General features: G+C 39.5%; 1 protein-coding gene across 1 annotated transcript in view; it reads right to left on the minus strand.

Moving 5' to 3' along the window:
• Window positions 1-9,459: 9,459 nt before the first annotated feature.
• LOC109933132 (sodium- and chloride-dependent neutral and basic amino acid transporter B(0+)-like) overlaps window positions 9,460-21,519 on the minus strand; it is a 30,410-nt gene continuing 18,350 nt past the window's right edge. Inside the window, exons 10-14 of the mRNA XM_048605170.1 lie at window positions 18,724-18,842; window positions 17,428-17,527; window positions 14,862-14,971; window positions 14,588-14,758; window positions 9,460-10,340 (exon numbers count right to left, since the gene is read on the minus strand). Coding sequence (XP_048461127.1) covers window positions 10,203-10,340; window positions 14,588-14,758; window positions 14,862-14,971; window positions 17,428-17,527; window positions 18,724-18,842 — 638 coding nt within the window. The 3' untranslated portion in view covers window positions 9,460-10,202. The remainder of the gene's footprint in view (window positions 10,341-14,587; window positions 14,759-14,861; window positions 14,972-17,427; window positions 17,528-18,723; window positions 18,843-21,519) is intronic.

Here is a 21,519-nt window from a genome sequence, read left to right on the forward strand (position 1 = left end):
AGTCTTCTGGCACTATTCCTGAAGACAATGATGGTATAAAGATCAAAGCCAAAGGCTCTGCAATCTCCTCTCTAGCTTCCCAGAGAATCCTAGGATAAATCCCATCCGGCCCAGGGGACTTATCTATTTTCACACCTTCCAGAATTGCTAACACCTCCTCCTTATGAACCTCAATCCCGTCTAGTCTAATAGACTGTATCTCAGTATTCTCCTCGACTACGTTGTCTTTTTCCTGTGTGAATACTGACGAAAAATATTCATTTAGCACCTCTCCTATCTCTTCGGACTCCACGCACAACTTCCCACTACTGTCCTTGACCGGCCCCAATCTTACTCTAGTCATTCTTTTATTCCTGACATACCTATAGAAAGCTTTAGGGTTTTCCTTGATCCTACCTGCTAAAGACTTCTCATGTCCCTTCCTGGCTCTTCTTAGCTTTCTCTTTAGGTCCTTCCTGGCTAACTTGTAACTCTCAAGCGCCCTAACTGAGCTTCACGCCTCATCTCTACATAAGCCTCCTTCTTCCTCTTGACAAGAGATTCAACTTCTTTAGTAAACCACGGTTCCCTCGCTCGACCACTTCCTCCCTGCCTGACAGGTACATACTTCTCAAGGACACGCAGTAGCTGTTCCTTGAACAAGGTCCACATTTCAATTGTGCCCAGCCCCTGCAGTTTCCTTCTCCATCCTATGCATCCTAAATCTTGCCTCATTGCCTCATAATTGCCTTTCCCCCAGCTATAACTCTTGCCCTGCGGTATATACCGATCCCTTTCCATCGCTAAAGTAAACGTAACCGAATTGTGGTCACTATCACCAATGTGCTCACCTACCTCCAAATCTAACACCTGGCCTGGTTCATTACCCAGTACCAAATCCAATGTGGCCTCGCCTCTTGTTGGCCTATCTACATACTGTGTCAGGAAACCCTCCTGCACACATTGGACAAAAACTGACCCATCTAAAGTACTCGAACTATAGCGCTTCCAGTCAATATTTGGAAAGTTAAAGTCCCCCATAACAACTACCCTGTTATTTTCAATGCATTTAACAATGCAGGTTCAAAAGTACAACTTTGATGGCTGTACAGAAGCAGAGGAAGGCACAAGTGTACGATTCTCTAAAGATGGTCAAACAAGTTGAAACAGTTAAGAAGGCTTATAGGATCTTTGGGTACATATGTAGAGGCATAGAATATAAAACCAAGCAAGTGATGCTACACCTCTACAAATCATTGGTCAGACACATTTGTCATATTGTGTTTAGTTATGGTCACCTTATTTAAGGACATTAAGAAAGTTCAAAGGAGATTTACTGGAATGATACCAGGAAGGAGGGACTTTAGATACAAGCAAAGATTAGAGAAATTAGGCTTTTTTCTCCTCGGAACAGCAAAGATTAAGAGATGACCCTTTCTGAAGAGTCCAAAATTATGAAAAATTTTGACAGGGTAAAGAAGGATATTCTGTTTCTACAAGTTGGTATATCAGTATGTAGGGGTCACAATTTTTAAATTGTCAGCAAAAGAGCTAGGAGTGAGATGAGCAGGAACTTCTTTACTCAGAGAATTGTTCAGATTTGGAACGCGCTGCCTGGGAGAGTGATGGAGGCAGGTTCCATATGAGGTTTCAAAAGAGAACTGGGTATATATTTGAAAGGGAGAGGGAGTTAGAGCTGGAGAATGGATTTGGCTGGGTTGTTCTTTCAGGAGCTAGTACAGACACAAAGTATCAAATTGCCTGTTCCTGAACTGTAAAATTCTATGATTCTACAATGACATTAAGAAGACATGGCATCGGAATTAACATTACCATAGAGTTAATTTCAGAGATAGACCAAATAGAACAAAGAATTGGAAATCCCAGAGAAAGCGTGTTCTGAAATCTGGATTTGCTTTTATGCACAATTGAGAATATACCTGATGATGTTATTACTCACCAAGAGGTAAAAGATACAGATATTTTTGAAGAGATACTGAAAATATTTTTTGACAATTACATCAATCATAGAATTAATAAAATTCTGAAAAGAATGCAATTAAACAGTACAGTTCAGTATCCAGTGGAATCTATAGATAATTCTATTAATGATCTGTATAGATTAGTGGAGAAATACAACTACGGTAATGTCAAGTCATAATTTATGAAAGACAGAATTATTGTAGGAATTATTGCTGAGACTTTATCAGATTTATCACAGTCTAAAGAAGACCTGACTCAAGAGAAGACCTTTCAAAAGTAGCACAGATTAATCCTAAGAGGTGACAATCAAGCTTGGCACAAGAGTTCAGCAGAATCCTTCAATTTTTTAAGGTATCAAAACAACATTAGGCATATTTGAACAACCACTACAACAATCAGGGTTGGCATTGAACACCAAAATTCCTCATCAGCATTGCAGAGCAGAGAAACGTCAAGTACCAAACAGTGCCCAGCTGTTAAAAGTGAACACTTAACTGTCATATTTTAACATGTGGACAGTTGAAAGTTGGGCACTGCTTCAGAATTGCAAGACATCAAATAGGTACTCTCACAAGGAGCTTAATGAGATAGAAGGAAATAAATGTATCAAAAGTGCCAATAAGAAATATTTCTTGATTAACTCTGTTTGTAAATCATGACGGTCATAAAATTCTATTAATGTATAAAGATTATTAAAAATGTTATAAACAAGTTCTCTTGGAAGCTGTATTCTGCTGTTAAATCTTGTTTCCTGTTATGGCTGATACTTAAAGTGAAGCAATTATTAAATGCTCTTAGAATATTGTCAAAGCTACTTATCTCTTCTTGTACATTGTGTTGTGTTATCCACATGATCTACTAGACCTACAGAATATATAAAGATATTCACAATTAATCAAATTATATTGAGGATTTTCTTAATGACCATACTGTTCTCAATGACTGTAGTTTTCCTATCAGTTTTGAATCATTACATGATGACTATTTTAACAATTTAAGCTTTCCTTCTCAGTATAGAATGCTTTTCATGAAGCATAAGAATGTTTACCTTTATTCTAAGGCATTTAATTTACATTTTATGTCTGATATCAACCAGTCTCAGGTAGGTAACTGAAGTGTTATGTCTGATTATAAGTCTTGGCTGAGCGTGCAGAGACACATGACACAAGAGCTTTATCAGAACACATCTTTCTGCTTGGACTTTCATCTTCCCTGAAGCCCTTTGAGACTAAACCATGTGATGCTGCATCACTTCCTGTGATGATGAATGAAGTATATGATTAACATATTAGATAATTAGACCCGAAACGCTGACAGTCCAGTATTCAAGATAACACATTACATTAGCAATTAGAGGGGGTTCCTTTGGCATAGTAATAATGTTCACTACCTCTGAATCATCAAAGGCCTAGATTCAAATCCAAGCTAACTTTCCCCCATTCCATAAACAAAAGGTAAGAGCACATCTACACATCAATTCTCCGGAATTTACAAAACCTGCTTACCATCTGCAGGGCACAAGTGGGAGTTTGATGGAATATTCTCCACTTGCACAGAAGAGCCTGTAAGTTTAATCCTTATGGTAAACCTCAACTCCATCCCCTCCTTCATGGGTTCACTTAGTCAATCATTGTGTCTCAGGTTCACCTCAGCACATACACATCAAGGCAGAAACAGACCACTAACCACATGTGAAGAAGGGCCACTGGATCCAAAACATTAACTTTGCTTTCTCTCCACAGATGCTGCCATACCTGTTGAGTTTCTCCAGCAATTTCTGTCTTTGTTTCAGATTTCGTGCATTCACAGTTCTTTCTTTTATTTTATCAACCACAGCTCCTTAATTCAATGAATAGATCAGAGGTATTAATTCCTGCAGCTAACTCTGATTCTCAAGGAATATTTCATTGAGATAGTTATTCAGCTGGTTTTCTTTAAGGGTGATAGTACTACTCACTGAAAGAGAAAAGGGAGATATTTTTCCTCTTTGATTTCCCTCCACTAGTTTATTCCAACTGTCCACAGTTTCCTAGTCTATTTCAAAATACACATTGCTCCAGAGGGTGTTGATAAGCAAAATAAAAAGCACCAATCCTTATGGTTTGAATTTTTTTATGTTATTCATTTTGTTTTTTTGATTTTGGAATTTCAAAAAGTCATATGATACATTTTTTGCTGTCCAGGAATTGTCTAGATCTTCCAATCTCCAATTCTCATAATTCTCAAATTTAGGTATATATATAAATTATACATATATATATATATATATATACACATACACAAGTATACATAAAAAATTTGTAACAGATCTTGGGTCCCAAATTCTCCCTTAGGAACTGCAGCCCTGCAATCTAAGCCGTTTCAGAGAAATTCTTTCTGTGTCATTCCAATTTGCATGGAGCAGGTTCCTCCACGGGCTGTTGCTACGGACTCTTCAATTTCTTGTCCTCGTTGACCATCTTGACATGTCTTTCATTCCGAGATAGTAGGAACTGCAGATGCTGGAGAATCCGAGACAACAAGGTGCAGGCCTGGATGAACACAGCAGGCCAAGCAGCATCATAGGAGCAGAAAGGCTGACGTTTCGGGCCTAGACCCTTCCATCTTGTTGTCACGAGGTAACAGAACCCTCCAGTAGAGGGCTATCTATGCACTTAGCTACTGGCGATACAATTTGGAGAGTACTGTATGCAACTTTGTCCTGCTATAGAACTTCAACACGGCTCATGGGCTCCCAATTCGATTGCATTTCCTGCCGCCTTGCTGAGTCCATGTTCCAGGTGTACATTGGGTGCACCTTTTCTTAAGTTTTGTTTGCACTTCGGAACTGCCCCCATCCCTCTCCTGATTGTTGGCCATCGAGTATCACAGAACTTCCTCATGCCTCTACCTAGGCCAGGCCAAAGTGACCATTGACAGGTCCAGGTGGACCAACAGCCTGCCTCTCTTCTGTGGTTACATCCGTGCTCAGGCATCCATGGAAAGGGGACGTAAAGTTGACACTACTTGAGGAGTTCATCAACCAGTGGTGTGAGTGGTACAATATCAGCCATGGGAATGGTGTATAGATTTGATACATATTCTTTGCATTTTTTTTGTCAGTTCCCTTTTAGAGGCTGATTCATTATTTCATTCACTTACTTGCTTTTCGTTTTCTGAAATAAGTATAAGGACACAGATGCACTACTCCATTAATAGTTAGGAGGCACTGCCCTATTATGTTAAATCCACTAACAAAGGGAAAAAAAACCAATATTCTTTGAATCTGAACCTTGTTACAAATTGCGTAATTGTTATAGTACAGAAAGAAACCACTTGACCCCCATTGTGTCTGCACTAACTCTCTAGATAAATAACTCACCGTGCATCTTCCCCACCTTCTCCCCGTAACCCTACACATTCCCTTTTACTCAGGTAATCATCAAATTCTGCTTGACTGACTTTATTGAACTTGCCTCCATCTGGTTGAACAACGGGTAAATAACGTTGATAATGGACATGGGTTACATCTTTGGCAAAGACAAACAAGGCACTAACCTTAGTACTGTCACTTCCAAACAAACACAGTACCAGGTAGAAAGTAATTTTGGAGCTAAAGTCTAGTCAGTTGGGCATTTAGATAATCTATTAATCTTTGTGGATAGAATTTATCAGAAAGGTCCAAGTGAGACATGGCCACCGAATGGTAAATTAAGGAGATGGATAGTTACTCTATTAAAAAAAATTGTGGGAATTTAACAGGCTAAATACATGATTGCAGCCAGGAAATTCCTTGTTCAGTGCTTGCTTTCATATTGTTGGATTGTGCTATGGTGTCATACATGGAAAGGTTCCTGGCATTAAATGGAATTTGATTCTCAGAAATGGATAGATAGCTCAATCAGATGTCTGAAGATTTTATAGAGAAAACAATCCTGGGAAACTAGCTATTTCCAGTGACCTTCGTGGCTTTAAATGGGACATTTGGCAGATCCAATGATCACTGCATTTTAAGGCTATTCAGATATGGGGCAATGACATCATTACATCAGCAGGATCACAGATAAAATTTATGAGAATGGAAACTAATTTGCCAGACATAGCAGGTGATAATAGAAGAATGATCCCCAGGAGAATTATTAATAGGGATTTGAAATATCATTATGTGGTATGTTATCCAAAATGAAACAGAAGCACGTTCATGGTTAACACACTGAATAATTACAACTAGCACACTAAAAACCTAATACACAATATAACACATTACACTACCCATTACACGTTGGCCCAATGAACACACACCTGGCAGATGAAATTCAATGCAGAGAAATGCAAGATAATGCATTTTGGTAGAAAAAAAACACGGAGAGACAATTTCACGCAACACAGTAAGTTCGGAAGAGGAAGCTGACAATATTGATCAGTCTGAGGAGATTATTGATTACATATAAAATTGTTGAGTGTGCCACTTTTTTTTTAGTATACATGCAGTAAGTAGTGAAATACTCTAGCTATTGTACAAATGATCCACGGAAACGTGAGAGCCGACATTAAACTGGACTATGATAATGTCCTTGGAAAGCCAGTAGTTTTGCAATTTACTCAATCAGACTGCTTTTGCATGTGTGTACCAGAACCATTCATCTCCAGCCAGAATCCTGTGAATAGCATCAGGCAATGGGAATTTAAGGGGAAACAAAAACAAATTATCTTCAAGTTACATAGAGAATTTGCTCATCTCTCTTGTCCTAAAGGATACACAGCTGTGAATGAGGGCCATACAAAGTTTATTGAAGATATTGGTGAAGAATAATATGTGTCGAAAGTATGAAAGGCCACCATCACAGCCTGTTGCAAATCTCCCATTAGCATCAGGCTTTACTGGAGTCGTAGTTATGGAGTTACAATTATGAGATAAGGATGGAAGTATTTTCACTTCACATTTCACAGATATGGCAAAACACTTCAGTCCACCTGCAGTAATCCATTGTAAAAACACAGGAGACAAATCATCGAGAAGTCGATAGGAACTAGAATGGGGGAGGCACCAGCTAAATGGGATGATAAATTCACCAATTACAAGAATATGAACATTGTAACTGAATTCTGAAAAGCTTTGAAAAACTGTAAATCTGCAGCTGAAACTCCCTTCCATAATGGGATTTGTGAAAGAAATAATGTGGCGATTGATGAGTGCTGCGTAAGATATTAGTTGCCAATCAGATTGTAACATCTATCCTGGCATGGACAGTCCATGCAAAATGAACACACTTGAAATGGCTAGAATCATTGGTCTATAACAGTTGGTTATGGAAGGAATCCATAAAGTTGTCCACTGGCCTTGGGAGAAGCTATAGTTAGCCCATCTTGTCTGTGCACTTGAATGTCCTACATGCAGAGAGAAGGGCATTCATCAAGGCCGAAGTCTCAGAGAAGAATTCAGTGAGCTCTATGGCATCACCATCAGAGATAAAATTTAATCCTGTGGATTTAGGAACGCATAAAAGACACAGTCTGACAAAGCGGAAAAGACTCGAAAATGTGATGCAGTTAATGAAAACGCAATGATTCTCCAACATGATGATCATACTATAAGGATACATTTGCCTAGGTTAATTGGGTTTAATTGTAAACTTCTAGAATCTGAACCAGCAGCAAAAGATGATGAAGCATCCTGTACATTACACAGACATATTTGCAAGTCATGAGGAGCAGAATATTATTGATACAGGGACAGTAGGCAATAACAAAATCATTAAGAATGCAATATACAGGATTATTTTTCCACAAAGCACAAATTCTGAAAATCCGTATGAGGTTAACAATATAAGGGGCGAGTGAATGGAGGAATGTGATCATTGTAGACAGCGAGGAAAACGTCAGGAAAATGCTGCGCTTGGTGTTCACAAACAAATCCAGGTGTTGCTGCAGAAACAGCTTGTTCCTTCCTTTACTCTAAGCTTGTTTCTCATGTATCTTTCTTCAATTGCTTATTGCCATGTCCAGTTAGCCTTTAACAACCTGGTTTGGAGATATCATTTTTCAGCCTAACACTGCAAGACTGAACATGAGCATTGAGTCTTTATTGAGGCCCTGACAGGTGGACATTCTTGGGCATTGCCAGGAATGCTAACTTCTCACTGGCAATTCCCTTACTTCCTAGGACCCTCTGTGAATCACTACAACGCTGAGCTAAAGTTGGAGAATTCAGACAGTTCCACAGTACTTATCAGGCGAGGCAAATGAAAATCGCATCTGATATGTTGGGAGTGAATTTATAGGTAAGAAGATAGGACAATTCAAAGTTGACATCCAAGCTTTGGAGACCTTTAAACATGCAGGATTAGGTATTAAGCAGGCTAGGTCAGGAGAAACATTGAATCAACAATCATGCTTAGAAAATATTAATCATTTCCTGATAAATTAGCCCACATTCTCACATAGATACTTTTGCATCCAGAGAAGAAACAACGCAGTTAAAAATATTGACTAGACAATTAAACCGACAATGGGCTGAGAAGTACCCCAGGACACTTATGGCATGTTGGAACTTTATATTATGATAAAACATGTTACAGCTGAGGAGGTTGTGAGGGCAAATGAAATTAAATTTGGAGAAATGTGCACCAGGCCTCCAGCCTTGGGTGACTCAAAAAATATAACTTTAGTCATTTTTCATGAAACATCACACTCCAATCTTCCAGATGGGCATTTGTGTAGTTAGGTTGTTTGAATTCTTGATGGGCGAAAATGAAAAATATTGTCCTTTGGTGTCGGAAGCCAAGAAAATAAAAAGACGCAGCTAAAATTACCTTAGCTGCTGAAACAGAGGTGCTGCTGGAAGTGATAGATATGATATTCTACTTCTGTAACATTCTAAAGGAAGTTCAATGCAAAAGTATTCTGAGAAAGGATCATAATTGAATGCTGGTGAATAATCGTTGGGTTTGGAAAAACGGTAAATCAACTAAAAAGTCACTGACAAATGTTTGAGGATTTAGCTTATTTGTGTAAGGGAATGTTGGAGAGAAAAGACAGGCCTAAAACGATGCAAAGCACCAATTATCAGACTGTTTTACAAAGAGGAACTTTTGCTCTGGAAATTGTTAGAGATCCTAAAAGAGCTTCTGTAATAATGAATTGTGAGAAAACCAAAATTGATTGGTTTGTACTTTTTTAATCATTTTACAAAGATTTTGTTTTAAGAGGAAAGGGAACAATCTGTTAATGATTGGTTGACTAAGAATATAAGTAAGGACTTTGTTTGATGAAGGACCAAGACTGTATAGAAGGTGAGTCAGTCCACTGGTAGTTTTCAGCCCTGCTGTGGTTGGTGGGCACCACACAGGTCAGGGTGCATCATCACACCCACTATGATACTTTAGTGTGTCTTGTTAGAATTTTAATTTTTGTTACATCTCAGAATGCTTTTGCATTGAACTTCCTTTAGAATGTTACAGAAGTAGAATATCATATCTATCACTTCCAGCAGCACCTCTGCCCTGATTTTGTTTGATTTGTTTGTTTCAAATAGCAGTGAGAGAATAAGAAAAACAGTAGATTAATAGTTAGGTGGAACAGATCTGTAATGTTGCATACCGTGAAGAAACCTACTAACAACGAAAAGATCGGTACTCTGTTTTGAACTTTGCCTTCTGGCTCAGATCCATCCAAAAGCAGGTGCACAACTGAGATATACCATACCTACAATGCATCATTCAATCCATAAACATATTTGTTTAAATTCCACAGCTTCGCTTCTGCACCATTCACTTCTTTAGATGGTTCCAAAAACATTTCTCTTTATTCTGCAATATATTCTGCAAAAAGTTGTCTTTTCTTTCTACCAACCTATATTCCCATTGATATGTTACTGAAAGAGCTAAGAAAACTTTCATGATTACTTTTCGGACAGGGAACAATTGCCCTTTAAGATGTTGATCATCAAGTCTCTCTTCACAACTTGAACCATTAGTCTTCCTTTTGTTTAATACGTCCTGTTAGGAAGTCCTTTCGTTTGCAGATATCCATGATGCAGGCTTTCAATGCTCAGTAATACATCTGTGCCCTGCCTTGCCCGAAATTGATGCCCGCAGTATGGGCAGAAGAAACATCAGCCAAAGTTGTACCTGGGGCCTCAACTCTAAGTTATTAGCTGTTCTAGCAAGCACACAATGAAGTTATGATCGGAGTAAATCGGAGTGATGGTGGTTTCTCAGGACTTTGTTTACAAGCTGAGCAAGACATATTCTGTTAAATGTTCATATCTGAGGACTAACCATAAGGTGCATAGGGATGGGTGTTTCTGCAGAATCCAGCTTCATTCTGTATCTTTCCCCTCTGTGTTGCTTTAAGTATGGACCCCAGTCAGGGGCTGATGTGCAAGCGGCAGATATTTTCTGTGAAAGGAAAAGCGAAACATTTAATCATTTCTGTCTATTTTTTATCTGCACTAGCTTCCCACTAAAAATAAACCTTTTCCTAATCATATTTTCGTGCAGTTTGTTCTAACATATAGCAATTCATATTATACTGACAAATATTTAACTTGTATGTTTATGACAGAGGTTATAAGCTTGTCTGAGTTCTATTTTTGCATAGGCAATGTACTGTCAGTGAGATACAGTAAAGGAACTTGTATAACATCTAAATAATAATGGTTGAAAATACTTTAATGAAACTATTGTCACAGCAATTTGATAAGAGGTTTCAATAATATATTCTTTTTTGATGAAAAAGCTACAAGATCAATACCATAATTATTTAACATTCTTGGAGTGTCACTATGTGATTATAATGATTTTTATTAATCAATCAATCATTAATTTCTCATTCTTGAAACACAATGAGGATTAAATCGACCTGTATAGCCACCGGTCTTTGAGCTGTAATGGGCCATGTAAGGATTAAAAACATGGTCAGCTTGGAAGTGCTAAAAGACAAACAAGTTGGAAACAGCTATTATTGATTTTTATATGTGAAGAAGAGAGGACTAAAACCTGCTGCTAGTTTCTGCTGCAGCTTCACTTTTGTATACTAGTCCAGTAAATCCGACTCAAATCACCATTTCTTTTAGAAAAAAGAAATTCTTACAGTTTCAAGCCATATTTACAGGCATCTTATGTGCAAAGTCAGAAAAATTCTGTGTATTAAAAGGAAATGTTCTGGCTTCTTCCATTCTGTTTTTTTCTTGAAAAAACTAAGGAACATTAAAGTGATTAAATCCCAAATTATGTTTGTTAATCCATTCAAAGTGTCCATGCAGTTTTGATATATGATCACCACAATGGCTAGAGCCAAACTTTCTGGATCTTTGGAGACTGTAATGTGAACATAGATTCTGAGGATATTCTCCAATCTTGATCCAGAGTGGGTTGGTGCTCAATTGCTGGTTCAAGAATCCAGGATAATACAGACTGAATTCAGCGTATTGAATCTTTCTATTGATGGTGAACTGCCTTCAAAAGAAGTATATCCTTAAATAAGAAGACTCAAACTGTACACAGTACTTTAGGTTCACTGTCATTAATTCTCTGTGCAGTATTATCAAGAGATCCCTAAATTTATTCTCCATCACTCTTACATGCTGTACCCATATGATTAATTTTTGAGATTCATGTATGAGGACACCCAGATCACTTTTGTGCTGCGGTCTCTCTCCATTTAAGCAATATTCCACTTTTCTATTCTTCCCGTTTAAAAGTATGTGCCTACTGCCAAATTCTGCTTAACCTATTTCTCATAACTGTCTTTGCAAACTGCTTGTAACCTCGTCACAATTTGCTTCTACATCCATCGTTGTGTTACCAGCAAATTTACCTATAATACTGTCCGTAACTTCATCCAATCATTGACATAGATCATAAGTGGTTGAGGTCCCAACCCTAAACCCTTTGGAACTCCTTAGTTTCAGTTTACCAATGTACTCTAACTCACTGCTTCCACTTTGTCAGCTAGTCCTTTATCTATGCTAATATATCACGTCAATACCATAAGGTCCTGCATTTTGGAACGAAATTTTCATGGGATGTCTCAGTGAATAACCTTTAGAAATCCACATACATTACATCTACAGTTCGCTCTTTATTTACCTTGTCTAGTACATGTTCAAAGAACTCAAATAAATTTGTCAAACATGTTTTCCCTTTCAGAACATCATATTGACTCTGCTTGATGATATCATGATTTTCTAAATATCTTGCTACTATCTCCTTAAAAATGGATGCAAGGATTGTCCCAATAACAGATGTTAAACTAACTACCATGTAATTTCTTGCTTTATGTCTCCCTCCTTTCTTGAATAGAGATAGTAATGTTTGAAATTTTCCAATCCAGCGGAATTTCTCCAGAATCTGGGGAATTTTGGAAGGTAACAGCCAACAATGAACCAAATAACAATGGCAGATGAACAGGGTAGGTGCTTTGCATCAATTTTACAGTGGAAGACACCAGCAGCATACCAGAATTTCAAGAGAATCAGGGAACAGAGGTGATTGTAGTGGTCATCATGAAAGAAAAGGTGCTGGGGAAGCTGAAAGGTCTGAAAGAGAGTAAATCACCTGGACTCGATGGACTACACGCCAGAATTTTGAAGGAGATAGCTGAGGAGATTGTAAAGATATAGATGGTGATCTTTCAGTAATCAGGGAAGGTCCCAGAGGACTGAAAAATGGTTAATGTAACACCACTGTTTAAGAAGAGAGGGAGGCAGAAGACAAGAAACCTTCGGCTGGTTAGCCTGACCTCGGTCATTGGTAAGATTTTAGAGTCCATTATTAAGGATAACATTGTGGAGTACTTGGAAGTGCGTGGTTAAATGGGGCTGAGTCAGCATGGCTTCATGGAAGGGAGGTCATGCCCAACAGATCTGTTGGAATTCGTTGAGCAGGTAACGAGCAAGTTAGATTTAGGACAGTCAGGGACATGATCCATTCGGATTTCCAGAAGGCCTTTGACTACTTTGCAGACATCTTATTTTAACACCCTAAGACAAAGTCTCTCAGGACCCGGAGACTTTAAGCCTGCAGTTCCACCCATTTGCTCAGTACCACCTCACTCGTCATTGTAATTCTTTTACGCTCCTCTCTCCCTTCCATTTCTAAATTCACAGCTGTTTTGGATGTTGTTTATACCATCTTTGGTGACAATTAATACAAAAAATCAGCTCAATTCATTTGCCACCTCTTTATTTTTTATTAATTTCTTCAACTTCTTTCTACAGGACTAACTGTCACTTTGCTCATGATGTACTTCTTTAACATATAGAAAATCTTACTATTTTGTTTTCATATTTTATCGTTTTCCATCACGCTAATTTTTTCCTTCTTGATCTTTTAGTCATTCTTTGCTGTTCATTATATCCTAACCAATATTTTAACCAGCTACCTCTTGTGCAATAATATGCTTTAAGTAGACAGTATCTTAAACTTTTTAGTTAACCACAGATAGTGTGTCCTTCCCTTGGCATTTTTATTCATCATTGGAAAGTACTTATTCTGTGTATTTTGACTATGCCCTTTTACGTCTGCTATTACATCTTTATTGACCTATCCCTCAAAATATGTTGCCAGTTTGCTGAAACTAACCCTGCTTTCATACTCTCATAATTGACCTTATTTCAGTTTAGAATGCTAATTTTAGACCCACTCTTCTCTCCCTCAAACTTAATTTAAGATTCAATCAAATGATGTTTCTGCTACCTGGAGGAACATTTAGTATGAGGCCAGTAATTAATCCGATCTCATTGCATAGCACCTTCTCTAATGTCGATTGCTGCAGATTGTGCTGTTTGAAGAAAATACCCCAAAATCATTCTACGAACATCTCATTTAGGCTGCCCTTATCCATCTGACTCTTCCAGCCTACATGTAGATTAAATTCCACTAAAATAACTGGAGTGCATAGTTGATCCATAGAATGTAACTTCTCTTGTGTGTAATTGTGCTTGGGCGGGGAGGTGGGGGGCATGTTCTTTTTGTTACATTTATCTTTCAGCCAGTTGTGGGAATAGACATTTATCTTTTCTTCTGATTTGAGCAAGTTTTATTAAAGTCACAACACTCAAAGGAGTTTAAGGCGCTGCCTCTATAACATTCCATTTTGCAGTAGACAACCAGAAGTTGAGAAAAAAAGTTATCCCACTGTGGCCTCTCTCCCATCTGTAAAATAGGGGAAGCAATCGTCTAGCGGTATTATCGCTGGACTGTTAATCCAGAGACCCAGAAACTATTCTGGGGATCCAGGTTCGAATCCCACCACGGCAAATGATGGAATTTGGATTCAATAAAAAAAAAAGTCTGGAATTAAGAATCTAATGATGACCATGAAACTATTATCAATTGACAGGAAAGAAACCACCTGCTTCATAATGTCCTTTAGGGAAGGAAACTGCCATCCTTACCTGGTCTGGCCTACATGTGACTCCAGACCCACAACAATGTGGTTGGCTCTTAAATGCCCCTCTGAACCATTAGGGATGGGATATAATGCTAGCTGGTCAGCAACGTCCTCATCCAGTGAATGAATAAAAAAAAAATCATGCCATTCTAACTTTCAGATAATCTACCAATGAAGATATTTTGGGCACTCAGAGTACTTCAGAAATCATTTTACGTCATCTTTGAAATTTAAGAAGGTACATCCCTACCTGTTGCAAGGTGGAGCCCTCAGCTTGAACTATTTTAAATATTGCGACAATGGGGATCCACATAATACTGAAGACTGTCATACACCAGCCCAGTGCTGTTGCCCAGCCAGGGTATTCAACAGGTCCATATGTTGGGGGGACAAATGTTGCTAAGGACCAGAAGAAGATTACCTAATAGGATGAATGCACATAACAAGATCAGAAAGAGAATGAGAGACTGTGTGAAGTTTGATTACTTTGATTCAAGTCTCTAAAAGATGTGACATCTCCTTACCACCAGCAAACACGGGGTGATAAAAAACCAACACATTCTCCACCACAGCCAGAAGAGCCAAGTCCTTTTCCCAATCATCATCTCAATGTCCTTGATGAATCTGTTTACCCCTGTGAGCAACAGAGAGACACCATCACTCGCTTTGTCTGTCTTCAGGGCAGCTTGTTTGCTGTCGAAGTTTATCTGGTACTGGGAGGCACTAATGAACAAGTTAAAGCAGAGAAAGGATCACTTAGGATTTCAAATTGCTTGAGAAAATTATGTCCTGATATCTCAATGTGTTTTGGTTTCAAATTCTGCTGAATAAAGCAGCATCTTGGCCATTTTGTAATTTTACCAGTTCTATATGGATGCGGATTGCATTGTTTTTTTCAGTTTCTGACCATATGGCATGTGTGGAGCTGCTTTGAAAAAGAAGTCAGTCATTCATAAATCTCTGACTGCTCCTTTAGCATCTGCAGACACTCAACACTCCCCGTCTAATGAGTAGGAGAGTGATTGTTCTTGTGCAGCAGGGCAGATGAACCCAGCTCGGTGGGTGGAGACGGATCAGCATTGCAAGCAAATTGTAGCTGCAAGCCCCATTGTTGCAGACTGAGATTGTGCAGGTTTCTAACATTCTGTGAAGGGCTGGAACCAAAGCAGACATTGATCATCTGACTGAGAAAGAACATTTGGAGTCAAATGTCAAGTGTACAGCACCAGGAATGTGGAGATGTGGCAGGGATTCTAAAAGGGGGACGTTGAACCCTGCGGCACAGACAGTGAAGGAGTCCATGCAGGCTATGAAAGCTACAATTGCCTACCCTGCACGACGGGTAGCTTTTTCCACCGAGAGACTGTCAAGGAGTGCCAAGCTGAGCAGCTCACGGATGGAACACTCGGAATGCATTCTGACGCGCCTTGTATTGGAGCAGCAGAACTAGAGTGAGGGCTGGTGGTTGTGGTGAGGGGGTTGGGGGGATGAGCAGCCATGACAGAGTATGTCACAGGGGAATTGATGGGGCCATCCTCCCCACTGCTCCTCTGCCATTGATACCAAGAACTCAGCATGCTGCAGTGACAGATGGCATTCCTGCTACTGTCCAGGGGAAGCCCGCGATGCTGAGGTCCTCACAGTTTCAGGCGGTCAGAGAAATTTGGCCAAAGTCATTCCAGGCAAAGGACATAAAGGTCAGCAGCCTTAATGGAGCATCACTGGCAATGAACTGGCGCACGATCTGGAGGAGAATCAAGAAAACGCATTAATCACGCATGGATTCACAAAGGTGGTTGTTTCAGTTTGTAGATAGGTGGGCTAGAGTCTATATTAAAAGACGGTTTTGTGACTATTTTCTGTTCTGGCTTCACTCGTGCTCCGTGTGTATGCTATCCTGGTGCAAACTGTTTATTCAATGAATGTATGGATGTTTGGGAAGTGTCATTCAGAGGTGAGTGAGGCAAAGATGCTACTGCATAATAAATTCCACATTTCCTGTTAAATATCTCATTTTAAGAGGTGCCCGGATATTTCCCTGCTGCTGAAAGTAGTGCGCTTTCTTCTGCAGCTGGAATATCTTCCTTTCCTCACCCTCAGATTCATTGGCAGAAATGTGGCTCAGCCAAATAAATCATCTATTTCCAAAGACATCCCCCTCTGGAGTGCTATGTTGTGACCTGTGGACCACAATGAGTGAGACATCATTTGGAGAATATAGCCAACTGAACGAGCTGATATAGACCCCGATTCCATGCTGAATGTAAGGGAAGAATTCAGACATCTAGACATTACATCAGTCACCCCCTTGATACAATGATACACTGAGACTTGTAAGGTGCTACAAAGGTCTTTGGCTGATGCGCGGAATGCAAAAGAATTCCAGGCTACTTTTAGCTCAAGCGCGTCAAGTAGCCAGGATCGGTCTGCCTTGATAATTGGCAGTAAGGGGAACCCAACTGGCAAATAGCTGTTCAATCTGGATGAAGATGTTTGAACAACATTTCCATCAGAAGTTAATAAGAAAATACCAGTAGATCAATTTTCTCGATTAAAAACCAAGTACAACCCAGGAAGAACAAAGATACCATGAGTGAAGGATGTAAAAGGCATTGAGAAATTATCATGATGTCCTACAGTATGATAATTCTGTTTCTCTCTACAAATACTGTCTGACCTGCTGAGTAACTCCAGAATTTCCTGGGTTTTTTTTATGACTGGGGACACTGCCTATCTCATATTGGCTTCTGGAACTAAATGGGGAGACATCTTTAATAATTGAGGAGAACTTTCGTTTTCTCGAGCTTTCAAAGAACTATCTGCATCACATCAGCAATTCATTTCTCATACTTCCTCTAAATAGACATAGTTGTTGATTTTTTTTTTAATTTGCTCCCTGGGTGTATTTCTGCTAGTAATATTCAATTGTTAATTGTGGAAATTATAGATATGATTTTCATTTCCATTGAAATTAATGTTAATGATAATGAATTTGTGTTATGCCACACAGGAAGTTGAGAACTTTCCTTGTGTAAACCTGCTCGATTCAATTATTTCATTTTATTTTAATGCTTTTCTTGTTACATTTACCATAGATCCAGCTTAGACCCATCTGTTCCAGTAGGGCTGACACAATGAGAACCCATCCGATGCAGAAATGATCAATTAAATTTATCCAGTAAATCCCAGCCTAATAAGAAATGAAAAATTTTTTAAAAATGCCACATGACATGCCACACAAACACCCTAATTTTCTAGATTATAGGATAAATTGCTGAAACCAGAGATATCACCCTGAACAGAAGTCTTCAGTACCACTGCTACCATATATGTTCCCACCCAATGATTGGGTGTGTATACTCAGCAACCTTCCCTTGCATAATCTTGCTTCATGCCTTAACACCCTCTGTTCCTCAGATGGTAAACTGCACAGCCCCTCCTCCTCTGCATTCTCAGCCCTAAAGGAGGATGCCCTGATTGACTCAATCCTGTGATGGCTGGGGATTGGGGTTATCATTATGATAGATGGGCCTGTATTCATTTAAGTTTAGAAGACTGGGAGTTGATCATGTTAGACATGTAAGAGGAGTCTTGACAGGCTGGTTGCTTTCTTATTCTGAAGTAAACGAGGTACTAGGACACACAATTTAAGAATAAGGGGTCTTGCATTTAAGAAAATGATGAAGCACCTTTAAGAAGGAGATGATGAGAATATATTTTTCTCTCAGATGGCTATGTGTCTGGGAGCCATTAAGATAGCGCTGGAGATTGGTGACACCATACAATGCTTTTCACTATATTTTGTATCAAAATACACATGACAATAAATCAATTTGAATAAACCTGTAGGTCTGAGTGACCCTATGCATTTAAAGCACAGCAAGACCCTGGATGTCCTGGTTTGAATGTGTTATGGTCCTTAGTTTGATGATTCATCTAAAAGATGGGCATATCTGACAATACCAGATTCCTGGTAGTCACTGCTGTGGAACATCAGCCTACATATGTGCTTGAATTGTTGATTGGGATTCACAAGTCTCTTTTGATTTAAATGCAACAGTGTTATAAACTGAGCCAAACTGAAAGTGAGATGGAAATTTACCAAATGACATAAAGGGAGCTGTTAGACAATGTCCTGCTGATTTAAAATGTACGCGGTCGCAATCTGATTTGCATGGTGTTAACAAAGCTGAGTTCCGGCTCTAATCAGGCTCTGTGTTGAGCAACAGACAGAGACATTTCTAAACTATATTAAATAAACTGGGAAAAATACATGACAAACATACAAGGTTCTTTTTATTACACAATGCTGTGAAATTTCAGATTTCATGGTTTTCTAATAATCGTACAGGTAGAACTATCGCAAATTATTAAATGACAACATACCTGTGTTACAAGTAAAAGGCTGAGGAAGTAAAATATCACACAAACAGCAGTTGTCAGAGAAAGGCGCTTCGATCGTAGAAATTTGGGGAATTGGTCCAGTAGGCCTGTTATAATTGTTTCTGATGAAAAGATGAAAATGAAATGAAATCAGGATTTAGTTGATAGTTTACACAGTGGCACACTCTCTGTCGCTGATTACCATCAAGCACCCTCCCTCAGCTGATGAATTATGAATCCTTCAAGTTGAATGCCACTTGGAAGAAGTACTGAGGATCCAAGGGTTCAGAATGTACTCAGGGTGGAGGATTTCAGTGTTCATCACTGAGAGTAGCACCATTACTGACTGCACTGTCCAAATTTCAAAGGACTTATCTGTCAGACTGGATTGCAGATGGACTTAGGACCAACAAGAGGGAAAACATTGGCCTTATCCTCACCAAACAGCCTGTCACAGATGCATCTGTCTATGATAGTCACTGGTAGGAGTGACAACAACACAGTCCTTGTTATCCCAAAGTCTACTCTTTACAACGAAGACGCCTTCCTCAAATGGTATTCTCAGAACTGATTCCAGTGGATAAAAACTAGATAAACTACTAAAAAAAAGTAGGTATTGTAGATCATGGAAGTGTCTTCAACTACAATATGTAATCTCATAACTCAAGTGTTTCACTCACTCTGCCAACATTATCAAGGCAGATGACCAATCCTAGTTCAATAGGCAGTTCAAGAGAGCATGCCAGGAGCAGCACCAGTCCTGAAAAAGGTGTCAAACCTAGTAAATTTACAACAACTGATTAAGTACAAGTTAAGGAGCAGAAGAAACATTCCATTGATGAGGATAAGTGATCCTGCTGCCAAGGGATCAAGTCAGTGTTCTGCTATTCTGACACATCCCGTCATAAATCCAGCGAGCAATTAAACAACTAGCTGGAGAAAATGGCTGCGCAAACACCCCATCCTCAGCAGGTCAGTTCAAGTAAACAGGCTGCAGCATTTTTATTCACCTGATGGTCTTTTCTGGATTTCATATCAACAAGGATGAGGAGAGACATAGGTGGATTAAACTGGCATTCCCTCCCTGAATAAAGATTTCAGAGAAAGAGGCAATATTCCCAGCAGCAATCCCACAGTGACTGGAAGACCGAGGGTGTCTTCTATCATGGATAGCTACAGCATTTGCACCACGTGTGGGGGACGAACAGGAGAGCCTGAAGGTGTGAGTGAGCACTTGCTCAGCAATATCACCAACAGGGATTCCTCACGGTTCTTCCAATTTCCGTAGAGATTGTGAACATTTAGATAGAAATGCGAACAGCCCAGAGTGGTCAAGTGAAAGAAAAAGATGCCACAAGATTCCACATATTTGATTTATTTATTGTCAGATGTGCCTTGTTACAAAATACAGTGTTGCATAGGTCGCCACTCTCTGGCGCCATCTCAAAACACAGAAAAAAATAAATCAAAACATAGAACGTAGAGACAGAAAAATGAAGAAGTAAAGAAAGTGTCCAAGTTTATAGTCCTTCCTGTGAAGTGCTCCACCATTGGCCCGGTGGCCAGGTACGAGCCCCCTTCGCCACGCCACTGTGGCTGGAATGAAAGTCGCCACCCTTCAGCACCTTCTCACCTCCACCACATGCCCTCGCCACTGTGAGTCCTCTGTTAGACCTTGCCAAAGCAGACGTCACTGATGCTGTTGCGTGCAGCCCTGGCCCAAACTCAACTCTATCGCCCTTTAGGCCTACCTCACCGATGCAGCCGCTGCTGATGCCGCCGGGTTTCATATTGGGCCTAAATCTGTCTCTGCTTCCGGCTCCATGAATTTCAGCTGGGCGCAGATGCCACTGGGAGTCCAAACCCACCTCCGCCCCAGCAGTCATGAGTCAGTGCTAAGACTAACTCAGTGATGCAGAAGCTGCCAGGAACCCGGTATCAATTCAAGAAAACCTTGCTGTACATAAGAACAAAGTGAAACAGAATAGACAAAGCAAACGCTACTACCTTATCAATTTTGTAAAGCCTTAGGTTCGAGAATAAAGAGTTCTTTTAAACATTGCAACAGAATCTTAAAGATTCATTCACTGCTGCTGGGACTAAATCATGATTTTTAGGCATTCACTTTCTCAGTATTCCAGCTATTCTCTGAATTATGAGGTATCATGAGGATCCTTCCATTAGCATTTGACTAAGTGACCACTCAGCTTTTTTTCTAAAGCCTCATGACTGCAGATTCCTCAACTTAATGTGGGACTCCACTGCATTGCTGCTTTAGTGAATCAGGAACATGCCGGGTTCCTAATAGCCTCTGTGCTCCATGTGCTGAGTCTGGACAGCCATAGACTGCTTTCTCCTAATCTGCTCCCACAGCTCTAGTCCCCACCACTGCTCTACATCTCCTGGAAGTTTCTATCATCCTCTGACATCTTAAAGGGCTGAAGAACCTGGCTAATGAGTGTTTCCAATGAGCAAACACACAAATAAATTGAAAGAAATGCATCTTTCTATCCCCACAGCCCATTTCCAAGGCAATGTGACATACTTCGGGATGTCCTGAACTGAAATGTAAGCTGACTATTTTTTAACCTAGAAAACAACACTTTTACCCTGTCACCCATATAAATAATTTACCTGTCTAATGGGTGTAATTTCACTCTTTTCAAAATTGCTATGTCCACCAAGAAACCCCTTTGCTTACAAGTTGTTTTTGACTTTATTTGATCCAAGAACAAAATGAACAACTGTAAGTGTTTTGGATAAACCCATAATTTGTTATTTCAGGTTTTCCCAATAATA

Source organism: Rhincodon typus, chromosome 14, assembly GCF_021869965.1.
Source record: "Rhincodon typus isolate 14 chromosome 14, sRhiTyp1.1, whole genome shotgun sequence".
Lineage (NCBI taxonomy): Eukaryota > Metazoa > Chordata > Chondrichthyes > Orectolobiformes > Rhincodontidae > Rhincodon > Rhincodon typus.